General features: G+C 44.4%; 1 protein-coding gene across 1 annotated transcript in view; it reads left to right on the top strand.

Moving 5' to 3' along the window:
- Positions 1 to 25792, top strand: part of AOAH (acyloxyacyl hydrolase) — a 443812-nt gene that overhangs the window by 197424 nt on the left and 220596 nt on the right. The window contains exon 11 of the mRNA XM_068234524.1: positions 3330 to 3424. Coding sequence (XP_068090625.1) covers positions 3330 to 3424 — 95 coding nt within the window. The remainder of the gene's footprint in view (positions 1 to 3329; positions 3425 to 25792) is intronic.

Below are 25792 nucleotides of genomic sequence, written 5' to 3'. Positions count from 1 at the left end.
GATGCTGTACACATTCAAAAGATCAGTATCTGCAAAAGATCTGTTCCTACAAAAGATCCGTTCCTGCAAAATGCATTCATAGTCTATAATATTTGCAGATCCTCATACACACCTTGTTCAACAGACATTCATCTGCAGATCATCTGCAGATCAGATCCAGGATGGATTTTTAGATCTGCAGATGATTGTCAGATATGCAGATGACACAGGAGCCCCCAAGTGTAAGTAGTGTCTGGTGCCCCCCAGTTCAGGTAGTGACAGGGACCCACCAGTGTATGTAGTGACAGGAGCCCCCAGTTTAGGTAGAGACAGGAGCCCCCTAGTTTAGGTAGTGAGTGACAGGGACCCCCAGGTTAGGTAGTAAGTGATAGGGACCCCAGGTTAGGTAGTGAGTGACAGGGACTCCCAGGTTAGGTAGTGAGTGACAGGGACCCCCAGGTTAGGTAGAGAGTGACAAGGACCCCCAGGTTAGGTAGAGAGTGACAGGGACCCCCAGGTTAGGTAGTGACAGGCGACAAAAAAGATATTGGGATGTGCTAGGGCTTTATCACTTACCTCTACCACTGCCCCACAGGGACTGAGGGAGTGACAGGCGACCCCAGGTTAGGTAGTGAGTGACAGCCGCCCCCCAAGTTAGGCAGTGACAGGGACCCCCAGTTAGGTAGTGACAGGCGCCCCCCCCCCTTACCTTGACAGCCAGCGTCCCTCCCTCTCCCCCCGGGCCCGCTTAGGGCCATTTTGGGGGGCTGGAGGGGTCGCAGCATGAGGGGAGACCTTGGTAGCACGTCGGTGGGGAGGGGCTCACCTCGGGCTCTCCCCTCCAGCATTAAATAGTCCGTATGCAGGCGGCGGGCAGTGGCAGATATATACCTTCCTTGCGCTCCACGGATGTTCCTCTCTCTAGCTTCTGACGTGACTTCCTGTATAAACAGGAAGTCGCGTCAGACACTAGAGGGAGAAACGTCTGCGCTGGAACGCACGGAAGGTATGTATCTGCCGCTGCCCGCATACGGACTATTTAATGCTGGAGGGGAGTGCAGAGCAGAGAGCCCGAGGTGAGGGGGGGGGGGGACCGGCCCCACCTCCCCGCTGATGTGCAAAGCTTTCCCCTCATGCTGCAACCCCTCCAGGTCCTAGCGGGGAACCCCTGTAAATAGATTGGGGGCACCCTAGGACATGTTGGGGGCACGGGCCCCCCTAAAATAGGGCTAGCAATGCCCATGCCATTTACCATCCTTGCTGCATCCCCCACTGATCTGTGTGCTCAGCTATGACATAGCAAGCTCCCGCACCAAATGTTACCTAACCTTGGCTATCACCGACACCAACATCAAGATTAAGCATCCCTGCATCTCATAGACGAAAATTTAGATTGAGGTTGCTGTGAAATGACAGACATGGGTGCATCAAAATGAACTGCTTCACCACCAGTAGCCCAACTTCAACTGTTAGCTCTTCCTTGGTGCTATGCTGGAAATGATCACCTCTATATTTGCTTTATTTGTTTTAAATAGTGGTAATTGTTAACAAACTTTTCCCATCTCCTGTTTATACCCCACTGACATTGCAGGTGTCCTTGGCATTTTTTGGTACGGCCTATCAATTGTTATGTGGTTGCGGGGCCCAATGTAAATCTTCCACTCAGACTCATAGCTCTTTTGCTACGCCACTGGTAACAGGAGAAATAAATAAGCCTGAATGTGTAATCCCTCAGCTTAGTGCCACTGCAATCATGCACTTGTCACTTTGTACGGGTGTAGGGACAAAAAGTTTAACTGCCAAGCTTATTATATGTATTGCCCTCAGGTTAAACATGTCACCCGTTAGCCGTCTTTTTTCCATGCTAAATAAACCCATTTTGTCCAAACTTTCTTGTTAAGTGAGACCTTACATCGCTCTGGTTAATTTAGTTACCCATATTAGTACTTGTTCCTGTATGTCAATGTCCTTATTATAGTGTGGTGCCCAAAACTGTATTCCATACTCCAGATGTGGCCTCACAAGTGATTTATACAGAGGAAGTACTACACTAGCATCTCATGATTTTATTTCCCATTTTATTCATCCCAGATTTTTTTTTTTCTTTTAGCTGCTGCTGCTTGACATTGAATACAGTTTTTTAGCTTGTATAAATTCAAGAGGCACTGTAATGGCATATAGCAGAATGCAGTACATTTTTCAGGATTCCTAATTTTACACTAAATTTCCTGGTTTTAACATCGGAAATGCTTCCTATAACCATATATTGCTGTATATTGGTATGTAGCCCCACCCTCCCAGTGATGCTTATTCTAGGCTGTTTAGCTATGTGAAATTCTCCTCCCATAGCATTTTGGGAGACCAGTTATTATTTTACTGGCTTCAGAATTTTCAGAAACAAACATTCCATCAAGGTGCACATGACAGAACTAAAGCTATCACCACATACGGTACATTTCAGAATGTAAATCAGGGTGAAGAAATATTTTACAATGGGCAAACAATGACAAAATTATTTATAAATGAATACTGTAAAAAATATATACTGTAATACTATTAATTACGTTATTCAATGCAGTTCCTCTTTAATACTATATGCTGACAATACCATTTTAATAGCACTACACAGGGTTGTGCACGTGTGCTTGCATAATGGTTTAAAATTGGAACTTAGGGGAAAAAATGTTTTTTTATATAACTTGTTCAATTTAAATTGGATTAAAAACAGGGTGCCCTATTAACATTTGTCTGCTGTGCAGTCTGATACTCCAGAGTGAATTCATAGGGCCTGATTCACAAAGCGGTGATAACTCAGTTATCACACCTAAAAGACTTTAGGCGTGATAAGCTTTGCACCACTGAGTTAGCACTGCTTTGTGCTCTTTATCGCACGCAAAGTCCCGCGCGCAAAACTTTGCGCGTGCAATTGCGCAATTCCGCACGCAGCGCCCATAGGGTTTAATGGGCGCATCGCGCGCACTGCACGCTGTGCCGCGCGATTGCGCACGCAAAACTTTTTTTTTGCGATTTTGGGATTTTGCGCGAGTTTCATTTTATCACGCCTAAACTGAGTTTAGGCGTGATAAAGGGCTTTTCACAGGCGTGCAAACACTTTGCACCGCTTTGTAAATCAGGCCCATAGTCAACCTGTGGAGCTTTGCCTCCTCAGCAATAACAGCCTACATGGTACACAACACTGGTGGGTACTCTGCAGAAGATAAGAGGTGTGCCAAAGTTTCCATCTTCCTTTGCAGCTTCCTTGTGGTGTTGTTTCATTTTATTTAAGAAAATAGGCATAATCCCTGGTAGAATTATGCTTCACTGTAATATATTTCACATGTATTTTGCAGGCACAGAAGCAAAGGGTATTGTAATTTTAGGAGACTCAGCCGCAGCCCATTTCCACATCCCTCCTGAGTGGTTAACACCCATGCAGATGTCTAAGGTAATCAATTCTTTATCTATTCATCTAGCTTTACACTGAAAGAACTGGCTTTTAAAGAATTTAGGGGAAAATTTATCAGAGCATGACAAGACACAAAACATTTACAGTGCGCTTAGCTGACTCAAAGCACTTTAGGGCTGCAGCCACTTAGACTTAGGGCACATTCCACAGGTGACCAGGATCATTAAGGACTCTGGCCCAAAGACTCTTTACTGTTTTACATACTGGCTTGAGGCGAGCTAGGATTTGATCCCAGGTGAAATACTCAAATCCCACATCAAAGGCTTACTTTACCAGTATGCTATCCAGGTGACCCTGGGCTAATCCACTGAAAATTTGAGCAAACCTGGAGCAGTAGCAACCATCAACAATTTTTGATTTTGAACTGCTCGACTTTTGTTCTAACGACTACACTTTCAGTAGGTGGTTTAGTTGAAAAAAAGAAACCCACTGTAACGATTGCGGAATTTTCTCCGTGATCAGCACACAGGATGTGCGCTGACACTGCGGAAATCCTCCACAAGCGTATAATTTGCGGGAACCCAGCAGAAGGTGCAATGCACCTGTAGAGGGAAATTCCTGTCGGCAGGTGGAGCTGTGGAGTGCAGAGGAACAGCTCCTCTGCCCTACCACACACGCCAGACAGGAATTGTACCAAGGGAAGAAACACAATCGCAAGAGAGGCGATTGAGAATGAGCACAGAGACAGATTGTATGTGTGTGCACCAAACTAGTCGCCAACCTGCGATGGTGCACACACCACAGCAGATATGAAGTAGGAACGCGATCGCAAGAGGTGCAATTGCCAGACGTGACACAAGGCTACAGCAAGGCGGAGCACGAGAGTAGCAAAGGCACAGCAAATCATACAATGAGGAGATAAGGAAGATAACAAACGCTAACTGAACGCGAACACCGCACTCATTCGCAACAGTGCATGCGTTCATGCGCGGTCTCCACGTGATAAGCACAATAGAGACAAGCACGCCTAACTAACCACTGACAGACAAACATGAAACAGAGGACGCGAGCGCTTGCTTAACGGTTACCTCACCGAGCCTCCAGCAAGCGTTCGTAGCTGACAAGACAGACACACGAAAACAGGGACAAGCGAGAGATAGGATCCACAGCACTAGCGAAAAGAGGCCAGTGCGATCCAGGGAGACAGAGAGATGGAGATCAGACGGATCCACAGCACTAGCTCTAGGCAAGTGCGATTCAGGCAAGACAGATAGAGGAGATAGCTGGTAGCAACCGCTGCTCCAGCTATACTCCAAGAACAAAGATCAGAACGACCTCCTGTCGACCACCGCAGGGACAGGACAATCGCAAGAGACAAACAAAACAGATATGCAATCCTAACTGCACTAGGGAACCTGCCAAGTACAGTCCCAGCAATTACTCTAAGCTACTATTCAAACAATGAGCAAGGCTGACACTCTCCAGAGTGTTTCACAGGAAGAATCCTTATGACCAGCACAGGTCTGTGATATCACATAGTATTTATAGAGCAAGCCTACAAAGGATGTGGCTAGGCAATCTGCATGACAAACATATGCAAATTCCTCAGCAGCAAGCTGCAATACTGACAAAAGGTCTCTCTTCCAGAGACCTGCAGAATGCAGACCTGAACAGTGGTCAAAAGGCTGCCTGCCTGCGCAGGCAGCCCAGCGGATCCTCACACCCATACATCAAGTTTAACCAGAAGAAAAAATAACTAAGTAGACATTAAGTACATTTCTGTTCTGCAACCTCCCATATCCCAGTTGACCAAGGGGTAGGCAAGACAAAAAAATACCTTACAAGGCTTGGCCAATTAATTTTTAAGGGGAAAAAATGCCTTCCCGACTCCAATGGCAGTCAGATAAATCTCTGGATCAACTCTGCTGGTTTTACCTAGTAATTATAGCAATGGATCCCCTCAAATGCAAGGAAAGCATCCAAGTCTCAATTAAATGCAGATATAGAATTTGGCATAACTACAGTACTTCCTCTGGCAAAATATTACTCATTTTAACCACCACTTACTGTAAAGAACCCCATAATTAATACATAGCAAAACTGTTTTTCCTCCATATGCAAATCATGCCACTTAGTCCTTTGTACAGGCCTAGGAACAAAATGCTTAAAGCGGAATATAACCCTGCATTTCAACTTTGCTCTAAAACATTATTTAGAGCATATTATATGCAACCAGCATTGGAAGGGTTACACACAGAGCTTTAAAGTTCCATGGATAGAAATGCAGACGCATCCAAAGTTTAGATAGATACATTTAAGTAAACACAATGTAACAAGTGGTGAATGTTACACACTCTCTGGCTGTCCTCCAGCTCCTGCACAGTCAGAGAGTGTGTGTCACATTCCACACTTGTTACATTGTGTTTACTTAAATGTATCTATCTAAACTTCAGATGCGTCTGCATTTCTATCCATAGAACTTTAAAGCTCTGTGTGTAACCCTTCCAATGCTGGTCTAGTAAAAAAAAATGCTGGTTGCATATAATATGCTGTAAATAATGTTTTAGAGCAAAGTTGAAATGCAGGGTTATACTCCGCTTTAAGTGATTTCTACGGAGGAAGTAGTATATTATGCTGGGCATACACGGCTCGATTTTGCTGCTCGATTCTCCCTCTTGATCGTTTCACCACTCCATTCTCTTATCTTCCGCTCGTTTTTCTTATCTTTTTCCATTCATTGCTATCCGAAATCGAGCAGTGAAACGATTGGGTGGGAGATTGGACATGTCGGAAATTATTTATCCAGCCATCTTAATGGCTGAAAAACGAGCCATTTATGCCCAGCATTAGAATCCCGTGATTTTATTTCCCATTTTATGCATCCCAGAATTGTATTTACTTTAGCTGCTGCTTCTTAGAATTGAATCCAGTTATTTAAATTTTTATCAATCAGTATTCCTGAGTCCTTCTGATCTTATCGTCTGCACCTCTACAATTGACACGTGCAAGGTGCATGATCTTACATTTATCTACATAAAATTTCATCTGTCGTCTTCCCATATGGCCCTGTTGAGATCCTGCTATAAAATGTCACAATCATTGCTTATTGTTAATAACTGTGCATGATTTTGTATCATCTGCAAATATGGCAAGCAGGGCCGCATTTCACATAAGGCACATGCCTACAGGAGCCTTATGGGTCAGGGACGGCTGCTCATCGGCTCCCCGAATATCCCTCTGTGTAGAAACGGCAGCGCCCCATATCAATAACCCCAGTCCCGGCCACTCGCTCTGAGAGCAATGCCTGGTCTCCACTTGAGTCGGCGGCTTCACGTGTTCCCGGTGGCCACCGTTTACATTCATGCTGCATGCACTGAACTTCAGTTGCGTGCTACGTAGTCATCGGGACTTTGATTCCTCTTTCAAACTTTGGCAGCGGGGAACTTTGGGGGCATCGGGCATGAGTATCGCCCGCTACCTCAGGCAAGGTACAAATAGGAGCAACTAAAAACATAAAACATATAGGGAAGTCTCTTATAATAAAAGTATCCATAATAGTATTAAAGTCAGTTGCAGACATTTGCAATCATGCATATACATTCTGATGGTCTGTGTCTTTAAAAGGAATCTGAAGTGAAAAATAAACTTATGATATAATGATTTGTATGTGTAGTACAGCTAAGAAATCGAACATTAGTAGCACAGATATGAGTCTCATATTGTTTCCAGTACAGAAAGAGTTAAGAAACTTCACTTGTTATCTATGCAAAAAAGCTTCTCGGAGCTCTCCGACTAGTTTAGTCAAAAAGCAAAGCTATTTTCTGAAGCACTCATCTCAACCTGTACCTCACTGTTTGTTGTTTATTTAAGTTTTTTTCTGCCAGGAAGTTCAAAGTGTCATTAGCTCTGCTCTGTTTCATCATTTAACCACCCTGGCGTTCTGATTAAATCGCCAGGGTGGCTGCGGGAGGGTTTTTTTTGAAATAAAAAAAAAACTATTTCATGCAACCAACTGAAAGTTGGCTGCATGAAAGCCCACTAGAGGGCGCTCCGGAGGCGTTCTTCCGATCGCCTCCGGCGCCCAGAATAAACAAGGAAGGCCGCAATGAGCGGCCTTCCTTGTTTTGCTTACATCGTCGCCATAGCGACGAGCGGTGTGACGTCATCGACGTCAGCCGACGTCCTGACGTCAGCCGCCTCCGATCCAGCCCTTAGCGCTGGCCGGAACTTTTTGTTCCGGCTACGCTGGGCTCAGGCGGCTGGGGGGACCCTCTTTCGCCGCTGCTCGCGGCGGATCGCCGCAGAGCGGCGGCGATCAGGCAGCACACGCGGCTGGCAAAGTGCCGGCTGCGTGTGCTGCTTTTTATTTGACGAAAATCGGCCCAGCAGGGCCTGAGCGGCAGCCTCTGGCGGTGTTGGACGAGCTGAGCTCGTCCAGACCGCTCAGCAGGTTAAAATACAGAGTGTAATTTGTAAACTGCAAATATTAGAGAATGATGCAATGTTATAGAAAAACAGCAATATAACTGAAAAAAAAATATGAGAGTCTTTTCTTTGCTACTAATGTTCTATCAATTATCCATACTACACATACAATTCATTATATCATACGTTTTCTTCGCTTCAATGTCACTTGAAACAACTATGTTCGGTTCCATCATAGAATAAAAAAACAGAAGAAATATAAGGAACGACCCAGAAGAAAAATCATGTACATAACAAAATGCCAGACTATGAGTACAGATATGTTATATTGTTATTATCAATGAGTCAGAAACATAAACTGTTCTAATAAATTGTTAGTTCAATTTTATCTCTTAGATAGAATCAATCTACAGGGTGGGCCATTTATATGGATACACCTTAATAAAATGGGAATGGTTGGTGATATTAACTTCCTGTTTGTGGCACATTAGTATATGTGGGGGGGGGGGACTTTTCAAGATGGGTGGTGACCATGGCGGCCATTTTGAAGTCAGCTATTTTGAATCCAACTTTGGTTTTTTCAATAGGAAGCGGTCATGTGACACATCAAACTTATTGGGAATTTCACAAAAAAAGCAATGGTGTGCTTGGTTTTAACGTAACTTTATTCTTTCATGAGTTATTTACACGTTTCTAACCACTTATAAAATGTGTTCAGTGTGCTGCCTATTGTGTTGGATTGTCAATGTAACCCTCTTCTCCCACTCTTCACACACTGATAGCAACACTGCAGGAAAACTGCTAGCACAGGCTTCCAGTATCCGTAGTTTCAGGTGCTGCACATCTCGTATCTTCACAGCATAGACAATTGCCTTCAGATGACCCCAAAGATAAAAGTCTAAGGTGGTCAGATCGGGAGACCCTGGGAGCAATTCAACTGGCCATTCAACTGGCGACTTCAAAATGGCCACCATGGTCACCACCCATCTTGAAAAGTTTCCCCCCTCATATATACTAATGTGCCACAAACAGGAAGTTAATATCACCAACCATTCCCATTTTATTAAGGTGTATCCATATAAATAAAATAATAACTCATTATTTCAATCCATGTGCAATAGTATTAGTAAGGTTCTGAGAGCAGTATAAATGAAGAAGTGTATTCTACTACTGTCCCCTTAAAGTGTACCAGAGACAGCGGCCCCGCAATAGATTACACATACCTGGGGCTTCCTTCAGCCCTCTCCGGCCTGATTGCTCGTAGGCCGTCTTCTTCTGCTTGCCTATTCGCATGCTACTGGCCCCGGAAAATCCATCAGTCGGGGCCAGTCGGCGCATGCGCAGTCCGGCCAGGCACGCTCCCCTGTCTCGCTCCCGACGTTGGGCGCGTTCTGCGCTTGCATATTAGTACTGCGCAGGCGCATAACGCTCCAGGCGATGTGAACGCACAGTTGTCCTCCATTCCGGGGCCAATTGAGGGCGAACTGGCAAGCAGAAGAGGATGGCGTGGGAGCGATCAGGCCGGAGGGGGCTGTAGGAAGTCCCTTGTATGTATATATTGCGGGGCCACCATCTCAGGTTCCCTTTAAATCCTATCCAGAACATCAATCGTTGCACTGATGCAATTGATGCTCTGGATAGGATTTAAGGGGACAGTAGTAGACCATACTTGTTAATTTATACTAACTCCCCCTTCCCCCCCCCCCCTTTACTAATAAGATTGTACATGGCTTGAAATAGCAAGTTGTGGAACTTTTGTAAATAACTAGAATGATCTAAGAGACTAATGGGATTGGGTCTACTAGTAACAATATAACATATCTGTGCTCATAGATTGGCATTTTGTTATGTATATGGTTTTTCTTCTGTGTCCTTATATTTCTTCTGTTTTTTTATTCTATGATGGAACCTGACATAGTTCCTTAAAGAGAGTGTCCGAGGACAATAAAAAAACAAGTTCTACTTACCCGTGGCTTCCTTCAGCCCCTGGCAGCCAATGGACTTGATTCACAAAGCAGTGCAAAGTGTTTGCACGCTGGTGAAAAGCCCTTTATCACGCCTAAACTCAGTTTAGGCGTGATAAAAAGAAACTCGCGTGAAATTCCCGCAATCATGCGGCGCACGGTGCAGTGCGCGCGATGCGCCCATTAAACCCTATGGGCGCTGCGCGTGCAATTGCACGATTGTTTTGCACACGATCAGCAGCACAAAGCGGTGATAACTCAGCTAGTGCAAAGGTTATCACCCCTGAAGTCTTTTAGGCGTGATAACTGGGTTATCACCGCTTTGTGAATCATGCCCAATATGTCCCACGCCACAGCTCTGGTGTCCCGGGATCCTCTCTGTTGCAGATGACAATTTTATGCACCTGCGCAAGCACACGGCCGCCCCGCTCGCAATCGAGCTCACATGGCAGAACATTTCAGGAGCAGAAGATGCTGATTTGGCGAGGTCGGCGTCTGCAACGGAGGGGATCCCGAGACTCTGGAGCTGCGATTAGAGAAGTATCGGATGCCAGGGGCTGGAGGAAGCCCCTGGTAACTAGAATTTTTTTTTTTGTCCTCGGACATTCCCTTTAAAGACACAGACCATAAGAATGTATATGCATGATGATTGCAAATGCCTGCAATCATAATACTATTATGGATACTTATAGTATAATACACATGTTTTATGTTTCTAGTTGCTCTTATCTGTACCTTGCCTGAGGTAACGGGCGATAGACCCACGAAACGCGTTGCAGATTTTATTGGTGTGAGAAATAAAAGTCTTATATCTTTTATGATACGTTACTGTTGTGTCATCTGTGGGGAGGTAAGTCCACCAGTACCACCCCATTTTAAAGCATATTTTATACTTCACTGGCTCCTCTGTATACATAAAATAACTGTTCATCCACTGGATAGGTGCATCTGCCCTTTTCTTTCTATGGAGAGCGACTGAGTTGGGACAGGATAATCTCCCCATCTGCACATACAGTGGTTGCCTTTGGCGGCAACCCATGTTTGTGAGTGTATTTTCACTTACCAAAATTACACACCAACAATAATATACTATTTGGGGCTCTCAATTTTGTCGTCTTGCTATGTGGAAGTGAGTCTGGGTAACATTAGTACCCCTATACCCTTTTCACCTGGAGGGAGCTGGAAGATCACCATCAAGAACACCTCCCTCTGAAGTGAACTTAGCTGCAGCTTGCCATTTTAGAGTAATTATATGATTGTGATCACAGCAGTGGCATACGTAGGGTGTTTGACACCCGGTGCTGGTTATTATAAACCCCCCCCCCCTCGCTTCCCTCCCAGCCCCCCCCCCCCAAAAAAAGGAGCGAGTGTGGCATACTAACCGGTGGGTTATAGGTGCTCCCTGTATAGTAAAGTGGGCAGCATTTCACCAGAAATCGTAAAGTGGGCAGCATTTCACCAGAAATTAATCTTGAAGTGGGCAGCATTTCACCAGAAATTAACGTAAAGAGAGCAGAATTTCACCAGAAAATAATCGTAAAGAGAGCAGCATTTCACCATAAAATAATCGTAAAGAGAGAAGCATTTCACCATAATATAATCGTAAAGAGAGAAGCATTTCACCATAATATAATCGTAAAGTGGGCAGCATTTCACCAGAAAATAATCGTAAAGTGGGCAACATTTCACCATAAAATAATCGTAAAGTGGGCAGCATTTCACCATAAAATAATCGTAAAGTGGGCAGCATTTCACCATAAAATAATCGTAAAGAGAGCAGCATTTCACCATAAAATAATCGTAAAGAGAGCAGCATTTCAACATAAAATAATCATAAAGAGAGCAGCATTTCACCAGAAATCATAAAGTGGGCAGCATTTCACCAGCAAATAATTGTTATGTGAGCAGCATTCACCAGAAAATAATCGCTATGTGCGCAGCATTCACCAGAAAATAATCGTTATGTACGCAGCATTCACCAGAAAATAATCGTTATATACGCAGCATTCACCAGAAAATAATCATTATGTGCGCATTCACCAGAAAATAATCGTTATGTGGGCAGCATTCACCAGAAAATAATCGTTATGTGCGCAGCATTCACCAGAAAATAATTGTTATGTGCGCAGCATTCACCAGAAAATAATCGTTATGTGCGCAGCATTCACCAGAAAATTGTTATGTGCGCAACATTCACCAGAAAATAATCGTTATGTGCGCAGCATTCACCAGAAAATAATCGTTATGTGCGCAACAGTCACCAGAAAATAATCGTTATGTGCGCAGCATTCACCAGAAAATAATTGTTATGTGCACAGCATTCACCAGAAAATAATCGTTATGCAGGGAGCATTCACCAGAAGATAATCGTTATACAGGGAGCATTCACCAGAAGATAATCGTTATGCGGGGAGCATTCACCAGAAAATAATCGTTATGCAGGGAGCATTCACCAGAAAATAATCGTTATGCAGGAAGCATTCACCACAAAATAATCGTTATGCGGGGAGCATTCACCAGAAGATAATCGTTATGCAGGGAGCATTCACTACAAAATAATCGTTATGCAGGAAGCATTCACCAGAAAATAATCGCTATGTGGGGAGCATTCACCAGACAATAATCGCTATGTGGGGAGCAATCACCAGAAAATAATCGTTATACAGGGAGCATTCACCAGAAAATAATCGCTATGCGGGGAGCATTTACCAGAAAATAATCGTTATGCATGGAGCATTCACCAGAAAATAATCGTTATGCAGGGAGCATTCACCAGAAGATAATCGTTATGCGGGGAGCATTCACCACAAAATAATCATTATGTGGGGAGCATTCACAAGAAAATAATCGTTATGCAGGGAGCATTCACCAGAAGATAATCTTTATGCAGGGAGCATTCACCAGAAAATAATCGTTATGTAGGGAGCATTCACCAGACAATAATCGTTATGCAGGGAGCAATTACATAGTTACATAGTTATTTTGGTTGAAAAAAGACATACGTCCATCGAGTTCAACCAGTATAAAGTACAACACCAGCCTGCTCCCTCACATATCCCTGTTGATCCAGAGGAAGGCGAAAAAACCCTTACAAGGCATGGTCCAATTAGCCCCTAAAGGTAAAAATTCCTTCCCGACTCCAGATGGCAATCAGATAAAATCCCTGGATCAACATCATTAGTTAAGATGCACTGTTTTTTGATAGAATAAAGTTTGATATATACTTTTAAGATTTCGGGTTGAATTGTCTTATTGGTATGTACCACTCACCACTCCCATTCCTTCCTACCCTGGTTTTTCTGTATTTTGGGTGAGTGGACATAACCAATTTATATATATTCTTGTCGGTCTGTTGATTGTGGTCTGTCTTTTAGGAGGTATACCCGGTTTACTTGGGTTAAAATTGGATTTAGATATCCTGCAGACATAATCGTCAGGCCAATCTACACATGTTTGAGGCAGTTGCTGCTTGGATATGCTGCAGTGGGATAAGCTAGTCACGCAGGTGGAGCAGGAGTGTTCCCGCACGCAGGAAAGTCGGAATGCCCGACAGTTGATCAACGGGGGATTTAGAAAATTGAACCGATTATATGAACAAAAATCACGGCTGTGGTGGAACATTAGGTATAACCGTGAATATCTTGACGATCATTTTGCACCTTTGTGGTTGCGTTTTCAGATCTTCCCACATAGGAAGAATCTCTCAGTTGAATTTAAGAAAAAATGGGAGACTAATTTTGAGACTTGTGCCAATGCCTGCTTGACCCTCATGAACGAACTTGATGAGGAGGAACTCAAAAACATTGAAAAAGAGATTGTCAAGGTGACAGACTCTTTATGCATGTGTAGTGACGACCCCCTGTACGAGAAGCGGAATAGTGAACTTACCAGTCATATTAAGCATTTTAATCAGGAATTGGTGATTAAGAGGGATAAAAAAATCCTTAGAGATAGATTGGCTTACAAACTAGGGAATGCGTATAGATGGGGCCCCAAACCTAGACAACCTATAAAAAGACCCCACCAGCAAAACAGACCGGGCCAACCGCCAATATCTAGCGGGGAGGAATCAGAGGGATCGCAGGGATCTACAGCTAGCCGGAGTACGGCTAGCTCTACCTCCCTTAGTTCTGCATCTAATACAGGACAACTCAGGGCCTATAATACCCGATCACGTCCATTGGACGGCGTATCGGGGAAGGTGGAGAAAACTACTAAACGTAATAATAGAGGCAAAAAGCCCATTACAGCCACACAATGTCAGGACGAGACAGACACGGGGGTAGGAAGGGAGGAACGGGGAGATGCTGGAGTTCGTGGAGCCTGCACCTCTATGCCATCCTCTGCTTCTGGCCCTTTTTTAGAGTAACATCACCACAGTCGGGGGTGTGTGTGTCCTCTGACGACGTCCACGGGTCTGACCTACAGGTGATCAATTTGACAGGTGAAACAATACCTAAATCAATGAATGATGTCCTTGCTCGTGCCTTGGGATTTTGTCCCACCCACAGCATCGACAAGTTTGAAATTATAAAAGATCTCCATCTATTTGGAAGAAAAATATTGCTTCGATCCTTGTGTGCGCAGACTAATGGTGGGCGCCGTCGGGAGACACCATGACCAGCCTCGTCTGTCCTGTCGATCCAGGACCAACAGGCCTTACAAGACTTACATGATCTCCTTGGTGGAGAGGATGTGGAGCTAGAGCATGATGGCCTTGATGTGGGGGCTTCCACGCCGTTGATCCCCTGCCTCCCCCCTTCCCCATCACCTCAGATTAGTAATCAGCTTTTCAATAGAAGGTCTCAGCGATATCCCCCTCTGTCGCTGAATTCTAACTTACAGACCTTTGTTGCTTCGGTTGAGAGAGAATTGAATCAGATACACAACTATGCAGGTCCGGCGAACCTTTCTGGGGATGAGCTTGAGGCTCTAGAAGCCTTACAGAGACAGGACAATTGGATCATTAAACCCTCAGATAAGGGTGGGAACGTGGTGGTTATGATAAGGTTGGCATATAGAGATATGTGCCTACAAATTTTGTCACAGCGTGCATGTTATGTCAAGGTCTCGGCGTCCTCGGTTGGGCGCTGCCGGGAGGGACTGCACGCCATCCTGGATGAGGCACAGCACATGGAGGTAATCCCTAATGAAGTTTATGATTTTTTGAAAGTAACACACCCAGTAACACCCACCTTCTATGCCCTTCCTAAAGTGCATAAGAGGCTAGTGAACCCACCGGGAAGTCCAATTGTCTCGGGTTGTGGCTCCCTTACAGAACAGATTAGTGTCTATATAGATAGGCACTTGCAACCTCATGTGCAGTCCCTCCCGTCTTACATAAGGGACACTTCCCATTTTCTTAGAACTGTAGATGGTGTGCAGGTCCTGCCCGGTACGCTGCTCGTTGCTTTGGACGTCGAGGCCTTGTATTCATGCATACCACACGAACTTGGCGTTCGGGCTGTCGAGGCCTTTCTTGCAGAGTTGGGCCTCGAATCGGCCACACATAACAGATTCCTTTTGACGTTATTGAAATTTCTCCTGACCAATAACATTTTTATCTTTGACGGTGACCACTACCTCCAGGTGCAGGGGGCTGCGATGGGTACAACGTGTGCCCCGTCGTATGCTAACCTGTACCTGGGGGAGTGGGAATAGGAGCTGTTCGCAGACGAGGCCCTCTCGATGTACCTGTGCCACATTTTGGCTTGGCACAGGTACATCGATGACATCTTCGTACTGTGGACAGGTAGCCGGACACAATTGACACATTTTGTGGAGTGCATAAATGCAAACAGTCGGAACCTTAAGTTTACAATGAATTGTGATTACCACGGGATTCCATTTTTGGATCTTCGTGTTAATTGCGATGATTTGGGCCTGATCAGTATAGGCCTATTTAGAAAGGAGACATCCACGAACGCCTTACTGAAAGCTGATAGCTGCCATCCAGGTCATACGGTCAGAGGTATCCCTGTAGGACAGTACCTAAGGGTTTGCCGGAATTGTACTAAACTTGAATCTTTTGTACAGGAGGCCGGTCAGCTGCGCAAGCGTTTTCAATCACGGGGATATAATGACAAAATTCTAAGAAAGGCTTATCAAAGAGCCTTGGACAGTGATAGAGACAATTTACTTTGCCCCAACCGAGTGACGGGCTCTGGCCAACAGCAGACCAGACTCTGCACTCGGTTTTGTATGCAACATGGGGAAATTACACGGATTCTAGACAAATATTGGTACATGCTGTGCAATGATTCACGGTTGGCCCCTTTTCTTCCATCGTGGCCAAACATTACATTTAAAAGAGCCCCATCCTTGAGGGATATGCTAGACAATAGTCACTTTGAAGACAATACACGATTACATTGTCGTACCCTTGGAACTTACACATGTGGGGGCTGTAGTTTCTGCAGGTTCATGCATGTAGGGACATCCGTGGTGCTCCCGGACAGGAGGCAGTGGAGATTGTCACATTATGTCAATTGTGCCACTAAATTTGTGGTTTACTTACTACTATGCCCCTGTGGGGCTTTTTATATAGGAAAAACAACACGTGAACTCAGAGAACGTATCTCTGAGCACGTGAAGAGTATTAGAAGTGTCAACTCCACTGCCCCGGTCGGGGTGCACTTTAGGCGTTACCATGGCGGTGATTCTAGGGGACTTAGATTCGTTGGGATCGATCGAGTTCATGGTTCAATAAGAGGGGGCAATCTAGACAGATTGCTTTGTCAAAGAGAGTGCCGCTGGATTTTCAATCTAAGAGCCACCTCTCCCCCAGGGTTAAACGAAATGGAGGGCTTTGCCCCCTTCCTTCCATTATAGATGATTTTCCGCTGAGAGTTTGATTTCTTTGCTGGGCATTTACATGCTGCCCAATGCGTGCGGGAATATACCTGTTTCCTCCTGTGTGGCTTAGCCCCCTGCTGCGGGCTGTCTGGTAGCCACAGCTTCAAAGAGTCCCTTTTTTACTATTGCCTTTAGATATATTTGGCAGTTTTGCCGCTTCCTTAAGAGTTGCTTTTGTTTGCAACTTTTATTTGCTAACGAGAAAAGTGATATATATGGGCATGGGTGTGGATTATATTAAATGGTGAGTGCATATCTCTGCAATCTTTGTTTATGAGTGAGGCATGTGCCATGCATGTTTTGTTGGTATGGCTTCATTACCTTTCCGTGCTGTTGTTTACCTTGAGACACCCTCCGTGCCTGACTCCATTTTGGCATTTGGTCGCCGTGGATGGGTGCGGGCATGTTGTCTCTGACGTCGGCCGGGCGGGTCTCTGCTGCTCCTTCCGCCCGACAGAGTGCTGCGGGCGGAAATGGAGCATGGGATGGGGGATCTGCACCGGCCGAAGCGTCTGGCCATACGCGTTCTCTGGCGCCCCGCCTGCCGCCGGATTGCAGCTGGCGGTTGTGGGGCGGTGCTGGGACGCTTCTGGCTAGCGCATGGTACGCAGCGCGGGGGCAGGGGGGGGGAGCAATGAATGGAGTGTGTCTGATAGGGCACAAGTGCCGTTATAAGCGGCTGTCAGCTGTTTCTGGTGAACCACGCCTCCTGAGGAAACGAGGATACACTCGTGAAACATGTCGGGGCTGTGAAGTGGTGTCATCGTTGGCTTGCCTGGCCTCCCGACCACCTTTCCACATGGAATCTCCTTCTGGCCATCTGGCTGTCTAAGCTACGCTCAGCCTCAACTTACACCATCATCACCTCAAATTGGTGGAGAATCTGCATGGCAGACATCTTGAACATAAGACCTGGTGAGCAGTCTATAGTACTAAAAGCCAATCGGCACTGGAATTGCTTCTGCTCAGCTTTGCCATTTGAGCTGCTTTATGCTTACGGACAGTGACTGTCGATGTCCATTGGCTTTGCCATCTAGAGACAGACCTGTGTGTGACAGCATCAATCTGCTTGCTTGTGCTTTGCTCCATGAACAGTAAATTGAGGCATTTTTGGCACTAATGCACATGTGCTGGTGCTATATTTTTTCACTGCTGCTTGCTTACTAACTGTCTGTTGCTAAACTCAACTGATTTTGCACCCCTGGCTGCAGTCTTAGAGGTGTTAAAGAGACTGCCTGCTGCTCTCTTCATTAAGGAGGTGTTATCAATGGACGACAATTAACAATGCAGTTGATAGCTGCTTGCCGCTTATAGTGGAGACTGAATAGGCATGCCATTGCATTCTACCAACTAGAGCTCTGTTAATACTGCAGAAACATCTTTCCTGCCTTGTGTTTTTGAAACTAATCCAGTCGGAGTATGTGTGTTTGAATGCTGAGCCTGCTGCAGATGGTGTGGAGATAAATGGATGGGGTGGTTAGGTGATGAGGTCAGGCTGGTTTTAAGATGCTCTGTTTTTTGATAGAATAAAGTTTGATATATACTTTTAATATTTCGGGTTGAATTGTCTTATTGGTATGTACTACTCACCACTCCCATTCCTTCCTACCCTGGTTTTTCTAGACCATTAGTACGTCCAAAATGCATGACTTTACATTTGTCAACATTGAATTTCATCTGCCATGTATGTGCCCATATAGCCATCCTATCCAGATCCTGTTGCAATATGACACTATCTTCCTGAGAGTTGATGATTCTGCACAATTTTGTATCATCTGCAAAAATAGCAACATTGCAATGCAAGGCCAGAACAGACCCCTGTGGGACCCCAGTCTCCCATTTTGAGTACGATCCATTGACCACAACTCTTTGTTTTCTGTCCATTAGCCAGTTCCCTATCCATGAACACAGACTCTTACCCAGTCCTTGCATCCTCAACTTTTGCACCAGACTTTTGTGGGGAACAGTGTCGAAGGCCTTTGCAAAGTCCAAGTATATCACATCTACAGCATTCCCAATATCCATATTAGCATTCACTACCTTATAAAAGCTGAGCATGTTAGTCAAACAGGACCTGTCTTTAGTAAACCCATATTGATGCTGAGAAATAAGATTATTTTCTACTATGAAGTCATGTATAGTATCTCTTAGTAACCCCTCAAATAGTTTGCATACAACTGATGTTAAGCTTATAGGTCTATCATTTCCTGGATCTGATTTTTTGCCCTTCTTAAATAATGGGAAAACGTGGGCTGTACGCCAATCCACTGGGACTCTGCCAGTTACAAGAGAGTCACAAAAGATAAGATAAAGGGGTTTATCTATAACTGAACTTAATTCCCTTAGGACCCGAGGATGCATGCCATCCGGGCCAGGTGCCTTGTCTATTTTTAATTTATTTAGTCTTGCCTTCACTTCTTCCTGCGTTAAGTATTTAACATTACAGTTAGAAGATTGAGACTCTTCCGCCTCTGTAGTTTGCAACAGTGCTGTTTCTTTTGTGAAGACAGAAGCAAAGAAAGCATTTAATAACTCTGCCTTACCTTGGTCATCCACCATTGAGTTCCCACCCTCATCCTTTAGGAATCCTATACAGTCAACCTTTCTTTTTTTAGAGTTAATGTACTTGTAAAACTTTTTTGGGTTAGATTTGATATCCTTATGCCTGCCTAATTTCTTTTTTACAATTTTTATTGCACTCCTTATAATTGCTTAGTGCAGCCTCGGTCCCCTCCTGTTTTAAGACCTTATAGGCATTCTTTTTCCTCTTCATTTTATCTTTATCCTTTCTATTCATCCATAGAGGTCTTTTTTTATTCCTAGATATTTTGTTTCCATATGGGATATACATACTACAATATTGATTGAGTATAAGTTTAAAAGCTTGCCATTTCCCTTCAGTGTCTTCCCCTTGTAGTATATTATCCCAGTTCACCAAACTTAGTGCCTGCCTAATTTGATTGCACTTTGCTTTTCTAAAATTCATAATTTTAGTGGTCCCGCTGCCCCGTGGCCTATCAGTCACCAGATCAAACGTTTAAATGCTACAGTGAATGAATGGTAGTTACCCCTATAGCCGCTGTGCATAGATAAAAAAGTTCCTGTTAGAAAAAGAATTAGAGCCTTTAAGAATGATATCCTTCATCTGTGAACTTTCTGGGGACTGCTACTCATAAGCCATAATGTGTGACCACCTTCGTTTGAATAAAAGAAATTTGGAATCAAGCACTGGAGATCGCTCTATAAATGTATGAAGTCTCTATGGGGATTGTGGGCAAACTTGCCAGGAAGAAAAATGGCGTCGGCAGGCATATCAGGTGACCGCCTGCCAGGATATATAAAGGGTGAACCACTCCTCCCTGCTTTAAGCCACACCCTGAGGAAGCCCATTGGGCGAAACATGTAGCTGGGAGGAACTATAGGAGGCCGGCCTCGCCCACCACTCTAACTCCACGCTGCTCGGAAGTGATCCCCGCGACCACGCTGGTGTAATCCCTGGTGCGGGTAGACCTGCAAACACAGCCGCTATTGAAGAGTCTGCTGCCTGCTATTAAGAACACTGCAGTGCGTGAGTAGATGTGACCACAGTCACTACATCCCGCTGGGGGAATACAATACACAGGGAGCTGGCGCCCCGCAAGTGAGGTATACAACTGTTGCTGGCAATTCCTGTGCATATAAGACTTGTTCAATATTATGCTCTGTGCACCGCTGACTGCAATTGCATTTCTGAAGCTTTGCAAAGTGAAGATGCTGCTTTGGCTGATGATGCATGTGCTTGCAATATTGATCTGCTGATGTTTGTAACTGAATTGAACTGGCTTGCAATCAGTGCCTTGCTGAAACTGGAAGTATCAGGTTGCTGAAACTGGAATATTTAAAGCAATATCGATTTATCAGATGGACTGCACTGGTTGCAATAGACTGGGATAGAAGAAACAAATTGATTGCAGGAAGACATCCAAGTAATAGCTATTACAGAAATTTGGGAACTACTAAATATCGCACTACAGCTGCAAGCAGATATATACTCCATAGTGGCTGGAATGAATGTTTGGATGAGTGGATTGTGTGGGGTAGCGGGGAAGTGCTGTGACATTCCTAGGGCTTTTGTAGCGGTTTTAATGTTTTAATGTGATTTTGATACAATTCTATGGTTGTCTGTCCACAATAAAGGAAGTTTTTGATTATTGGCAAGCGAGGCCTGGATTAGCTTTGTTCTCTTTGGTAATTGCAGATACAGGATCTTCTCAAAAAATTAGCATATTGTGATAAAGTTCATTATTTTCTGTAATGTACTGGTAAACATTAGACTTTCATATATTTTAGATTCAAATACACACAACTGAAGTAGTTCAAGCCTTTTATTGTTTTAATATTGATGATTTTGGCATACAGCTCATGAAAACTCAAATTTCCTATCTCAAAAAATTTGCATATTTCATCCGACCAATAAAAGAAAAGTGTTTTTAAAACAAAAAAAGTCAACCTTCAAATAATTATGTTCAGTTATGCTCTCAATACTTGGTCGGAAATCCTTTTCCAGAAATGACTGCTTCAATGTGGCGTGGCATGGAGGCAATCAGCCAGTGGCACGGCTCAGGTGTTATGGAGGACCAGGATGCCTCGATAGCGGCCTTAAGCTCATCCAGAGTGTTGAGTCTTGTGTCTCTCAACTTTCTCTTCGCAATATCCCACACATTGTCTATGGGGTTCAGGTCAGGAGAGTTGGCAGGCCAATTGAGCACAGTAATACCATGGTCAGTAAACCATTTACCAGTGGTTTTGGCACTGTGAGCAGGTGCCAGGTCGTGCTGAAAAATTAAATCTTCATCTCCATAAAGCTTTTCAGCAGATGGAAGCATGAACCCACTTTTGAACCAGAAACAGTGGCAGAAGCGCCTGACCTGGGCTACAGAGAAGCAGCACTGGACTGTTGCTCAGTGGTCCAAAGTACTTTTATTTCGGATGAAAGCAACTTTTGCATGTCATTCGGAAATCAAGGTGCCAGAGTCTGGAGGAAGACTGGGGAGAGGGAAATGCCAAAATGCCTGAAGTCCAGTGTCAAGTACCCACAGTCAGTGATGGTCTGAGGTGCCATGTCAGCTGCTGGTGTTGGTCCACTGTGTTTTATCAAGGGAAGGGTCAATGCAGCTAGCTATCAGGAGATTTTGGAGCACTTCATGCTTCCATCTGCTGAAAAGCTTTATGGAGATGAAGATTTCATTTTTCAGCACGACCTGGCACCTGCTCACAGTGCCAAAACCACTGGTAAATGGTTTACTGACCATGGTATTACTGTGTTCAATTGGCCTGCCAACTCTCCTGACCTGAACCCCATAGAGAATCTGTGGGATATTGTGAAGGGAAAGTTGAGAGACGCAAGACCCAACACTCTGGATGAGCTTAAGGCTGCTATCGAAGCATCCTGGGCCTCCATAAAACCTGAGCAGTGCCACAGGCTGATTGCCTCCATGCCACACCGCATTGAAGCAGTAATTTCTGCAAAATGATTCCCGACCAAGTATTGAGTGCATAACTGAACATAATTATTTGAAGGTTGACTTTTTTTGTTTTAAAAAGACTTTTCTTTTATTGGTCGGATGAAATATGCTAATTTTTTGAGATAGGAATTTTGGGTTTTCATGAGCTGTATGCCAAAGTCATCAATATTAAAACAATAAAAGGCTTGAACTACTTCAGTTGTGTGTATTTGAATCTAAAATATATGAAAGTCTAATGTTTATCAGTACATTACAAAAAATAATGAACTTTATCACAATATGCTAATTTTTTGAGAAGATCCTGTATATGTCTGAGTTAAAGGCCTGCAAACAGTCAGTTTATCTGCAGATGAAGTGGATTTACCACTCTATGCATTGGACATTCTGACTGTCTTGCCTACTGAGGACCAATGAAAATTGTTGTACCAGATCAAACGTTATCATGTTGTGATCACTATTTCCCAAATGTTCTTGAACCTGCACATTTGATACATTATCTGGTCTATTAGAAATGATCAGATCCAGTAACGCATTCCCCCTAGTTGGTTCAGTTACCATTTGAGTCAAGTAATTGTCCTGTAGTGCTGCCAGAAATCTGCTGCTTTTACCAGAATGGGTAGCCTCAATACTCCAGTCAATGTCTGGAAAGTTGAAGTCGCCCATAATTATGACCTCATTTTTACTTGCAGCTTTTTCAATCTGCTGTAGTAATCGCAGTTCTGCAGCTTCATTAATAAGAGGTGGCCTGTAGCATACCCCAATAAGCAATTGGCAACTTTTATTTCCACCATGAATATTTACCCAAACGGACTCTACATCTTCGCAATCTTCCTCCATCTCATCGTTGAGGACAGCTGTAAGAGAATTCTTAACAAAGAGACAAACCCCTCCACCTTTTTTCCCTGTTCTATCCCTCCTAAACACATTGTATCCTTTTAAATTAGCTATCCAGTCATGGCTTTCATCCATCCATGTCTCGGTTATTCCCACAATGTGATAGCCTTTGTCATTCAGAATGAACTCTAGTTCGTCTATTTTATTTGCAAGGCTCCGAGCATTGGTTACCATGCACTTTATATTTTTACCACCACATTTACCAATTTTGTTTACATGAAATGGGTTACTTGAATTTTTACCAACCTCCTTAATCTTTACACTGTCTCCACCCCCCTCTCCACCCCCCATAATGTTAGGCTCCCACTGTCTTTTTACCTCATCTTGTCTACGTATTGAGACTTTATCCTCCCGCCTCCCCCCAGATCCTAGTTTAAAATCTCCTCCAACCGTTTAGCCATCTTCTCCTCCAATGCAGCTGCACCCTCCCCATTAAGGTGCAGCCCATCCCTGCTGTAGAACCTGTAGCCGACTGCAAAGTCTGCCCAGTTCTCCAGGAACCCAAACCCTTCCTTCATACACCAATTTCTCAGCCACTTATTTAACTCCCTAAGCTCCCTCTGTCTCTCAGATGTAGCACGTGGCACTGGCAGTATTTCAGAAAACACCACCTTGGAGGTCCTTGCTTTAAGTTTATCTCCAAGTACCTGAAAATCAATCACCACAAAATAATCGTTATGCAGGGAGCATTCACCAGAAAATAATCGTTATGCAGGGAGCATTTACCAGAAAAGAATCGTTATGCAGGGAGCATTCACCAGAAAATAATCGTTATGCAGGGAGCATTCACCAGAAGATAATCGTTATGCAGGGAGCATTCACCAGAAAATAATCGTTATACAGGGAGCATTCACCAGAAGATAATCGTTCTGCAGGGAGCATTCACCAGAAAATAATCGTTATGTGGGGAGCATTCACCAGACAATAATCGTTATGCAGGGAGCAATCACCAGAAAATAATCGTTATGCAGGGAGCATTCACCACAAAATAATCGTTATGCAGGGGGCATTCACCAGAAAAGAATCGTTATGCAGGGAGCATTCACCAGAAGATAATCGCTATGCAGGGAGCATTGACCAGAAAATAATCGCTATGTGGGGAGCATTCACCAGACAATAATCGCTATGTGGGGAGCATTCACCAGACAATAATCGTTATGTGGGGAGCATTCACCAGACAATAATCGTTATGCGGGGAGCATTCACCAGACAATAATTGTTATGCAGGGAGCATTCACCAGACAATAATCGTTATGCAGGGAGCATTCACCAGACAATAATCGTTATGCAGGGAGCATTCACCACAAAATAATCGTTATGCAGGGAGCAATCACCAGAAAATTATCGTTATGCAGGGAGCATTCACCAGAAAAGAATCGTTATGCAGGGAGCATTCACCAGAAGATAATCGTTATGCGGGGAGCATTCACCACAAAATAATCGTTATGCGGGGAGCATTCACCAGAAGATAATCATTATGCAGGGAGCATTCACCAGAAGATAATCGTTATGCAGGGAGCAATCACCACAAAATAATTGTTATGCAGGGAGCATTCACCACGAAATAATCGTTATGCAGGGAGCAATCACCACAAAATAATCGTTATGCAGGGAGCATTCACCAGAAGATAATCCTGTAAAAAAAATAAATTCACTCACCTCACATGCGCAGGCAGCTCCCCGACGATCCTCCAGCGACGATCCTCATGCAGCCAGCCACATCTCCCGCGCTGACAGTCAAGCAGAGTGCAGGGCTACGGCAAGAAGGCGCCCGAGGCCCTGTACTGGAGACACAAAGTCTCCAGAGCAGGGCTTCGGCCGCCATCTTGCCGTAGCCCTGCTCTACCTCCGGGAGGCAGTCTCCGCACGGGGCTGCGGGGAGATGAACCGGGTGCGGGCGGGGGAGAGAGGCAGAAGGAGGGGACCCAGGTGAGGGAGGGGGGGGGATCTGTCCCCCCTCCCCGCCGCTGTCCCCCTCTCCTCCTTCTAGCGCTGCTCTCCCATCGGGGGTCGTTACGACACCCCCCTGGGTGTTAGTCACCCGGGGCGCCCCGCCCCCCTGCGCCCCATGGTAGGGACGCCACTGGATCACAGCACAATGAAATCTGATCGACTTTCATAAATCTGGCATTTCAAAAGTAGCAATTAGATTTTATTGGCTCACATGCAATTACTTTTGTCTAAGTTTTCTCCCAGGAGATAGTTTTTTTTATCTCCTCTACAAAGCAATTCGTTTTAGCACTTTGCAACACAATAAGTACCAAATAAACAGGTAAAACAAAATATCAATCTTATTTTGAGTATCCTCTTGCTTGGTAGTTGGCTTATTTCGCAATTAACAACACATTTAAAGGATACCTGAAGTGACATGTGACATGATGAGATAGACATGTGTATGTACAGTGCCTAGCACAGAAATAACTGTGCTGTGTTATTTTTTTCTTTCTCTGCTTGAAAGAGTTAAATATCAGATATATAAGTGGCTGACTTAGTCCTGAAGTGACTACAGTGTGACCCTCACTGATAAGAAATTCCAACTATAAAACACTTTCCTAGCAGAAAATTGCTTCTGAGACCAAGAAAGAGTTAAAAAGGGGAATTTCTTATCGTGAGGGTCACACTTAGTCAGTTCCTGTCTGAGTCAGGACTGAGTCAGCCACTTACATACCGGATATTTAACTCTTTCAGGCAGAGAAAGAAAAAAAGGAACACAGCATAGTTATTTGTGTGCTAGGCACTGTACATACACATGTCTATCTCATCAT

Source organism: Hyperolius riggenbachi, chromosome 5 (genome assembly GCF_040937935.1).
Source record: "Hyperolius riggenbachi isolate aHypRig1 chromosome 5, aHypRig1.pri, whole genome shotgun sequence".
Classification (NCBI taxonomy): Eukaryota; Metazoa; Chordata; class Amphibia; order Anura; family Hyperoliidae; genus Hyperolius; species Hyperolius riggenbachi.
Note: the sequence above shows the minus strand (reverse complement) of the source record. Positions and strands in the feature narration are given on the sequence as shown.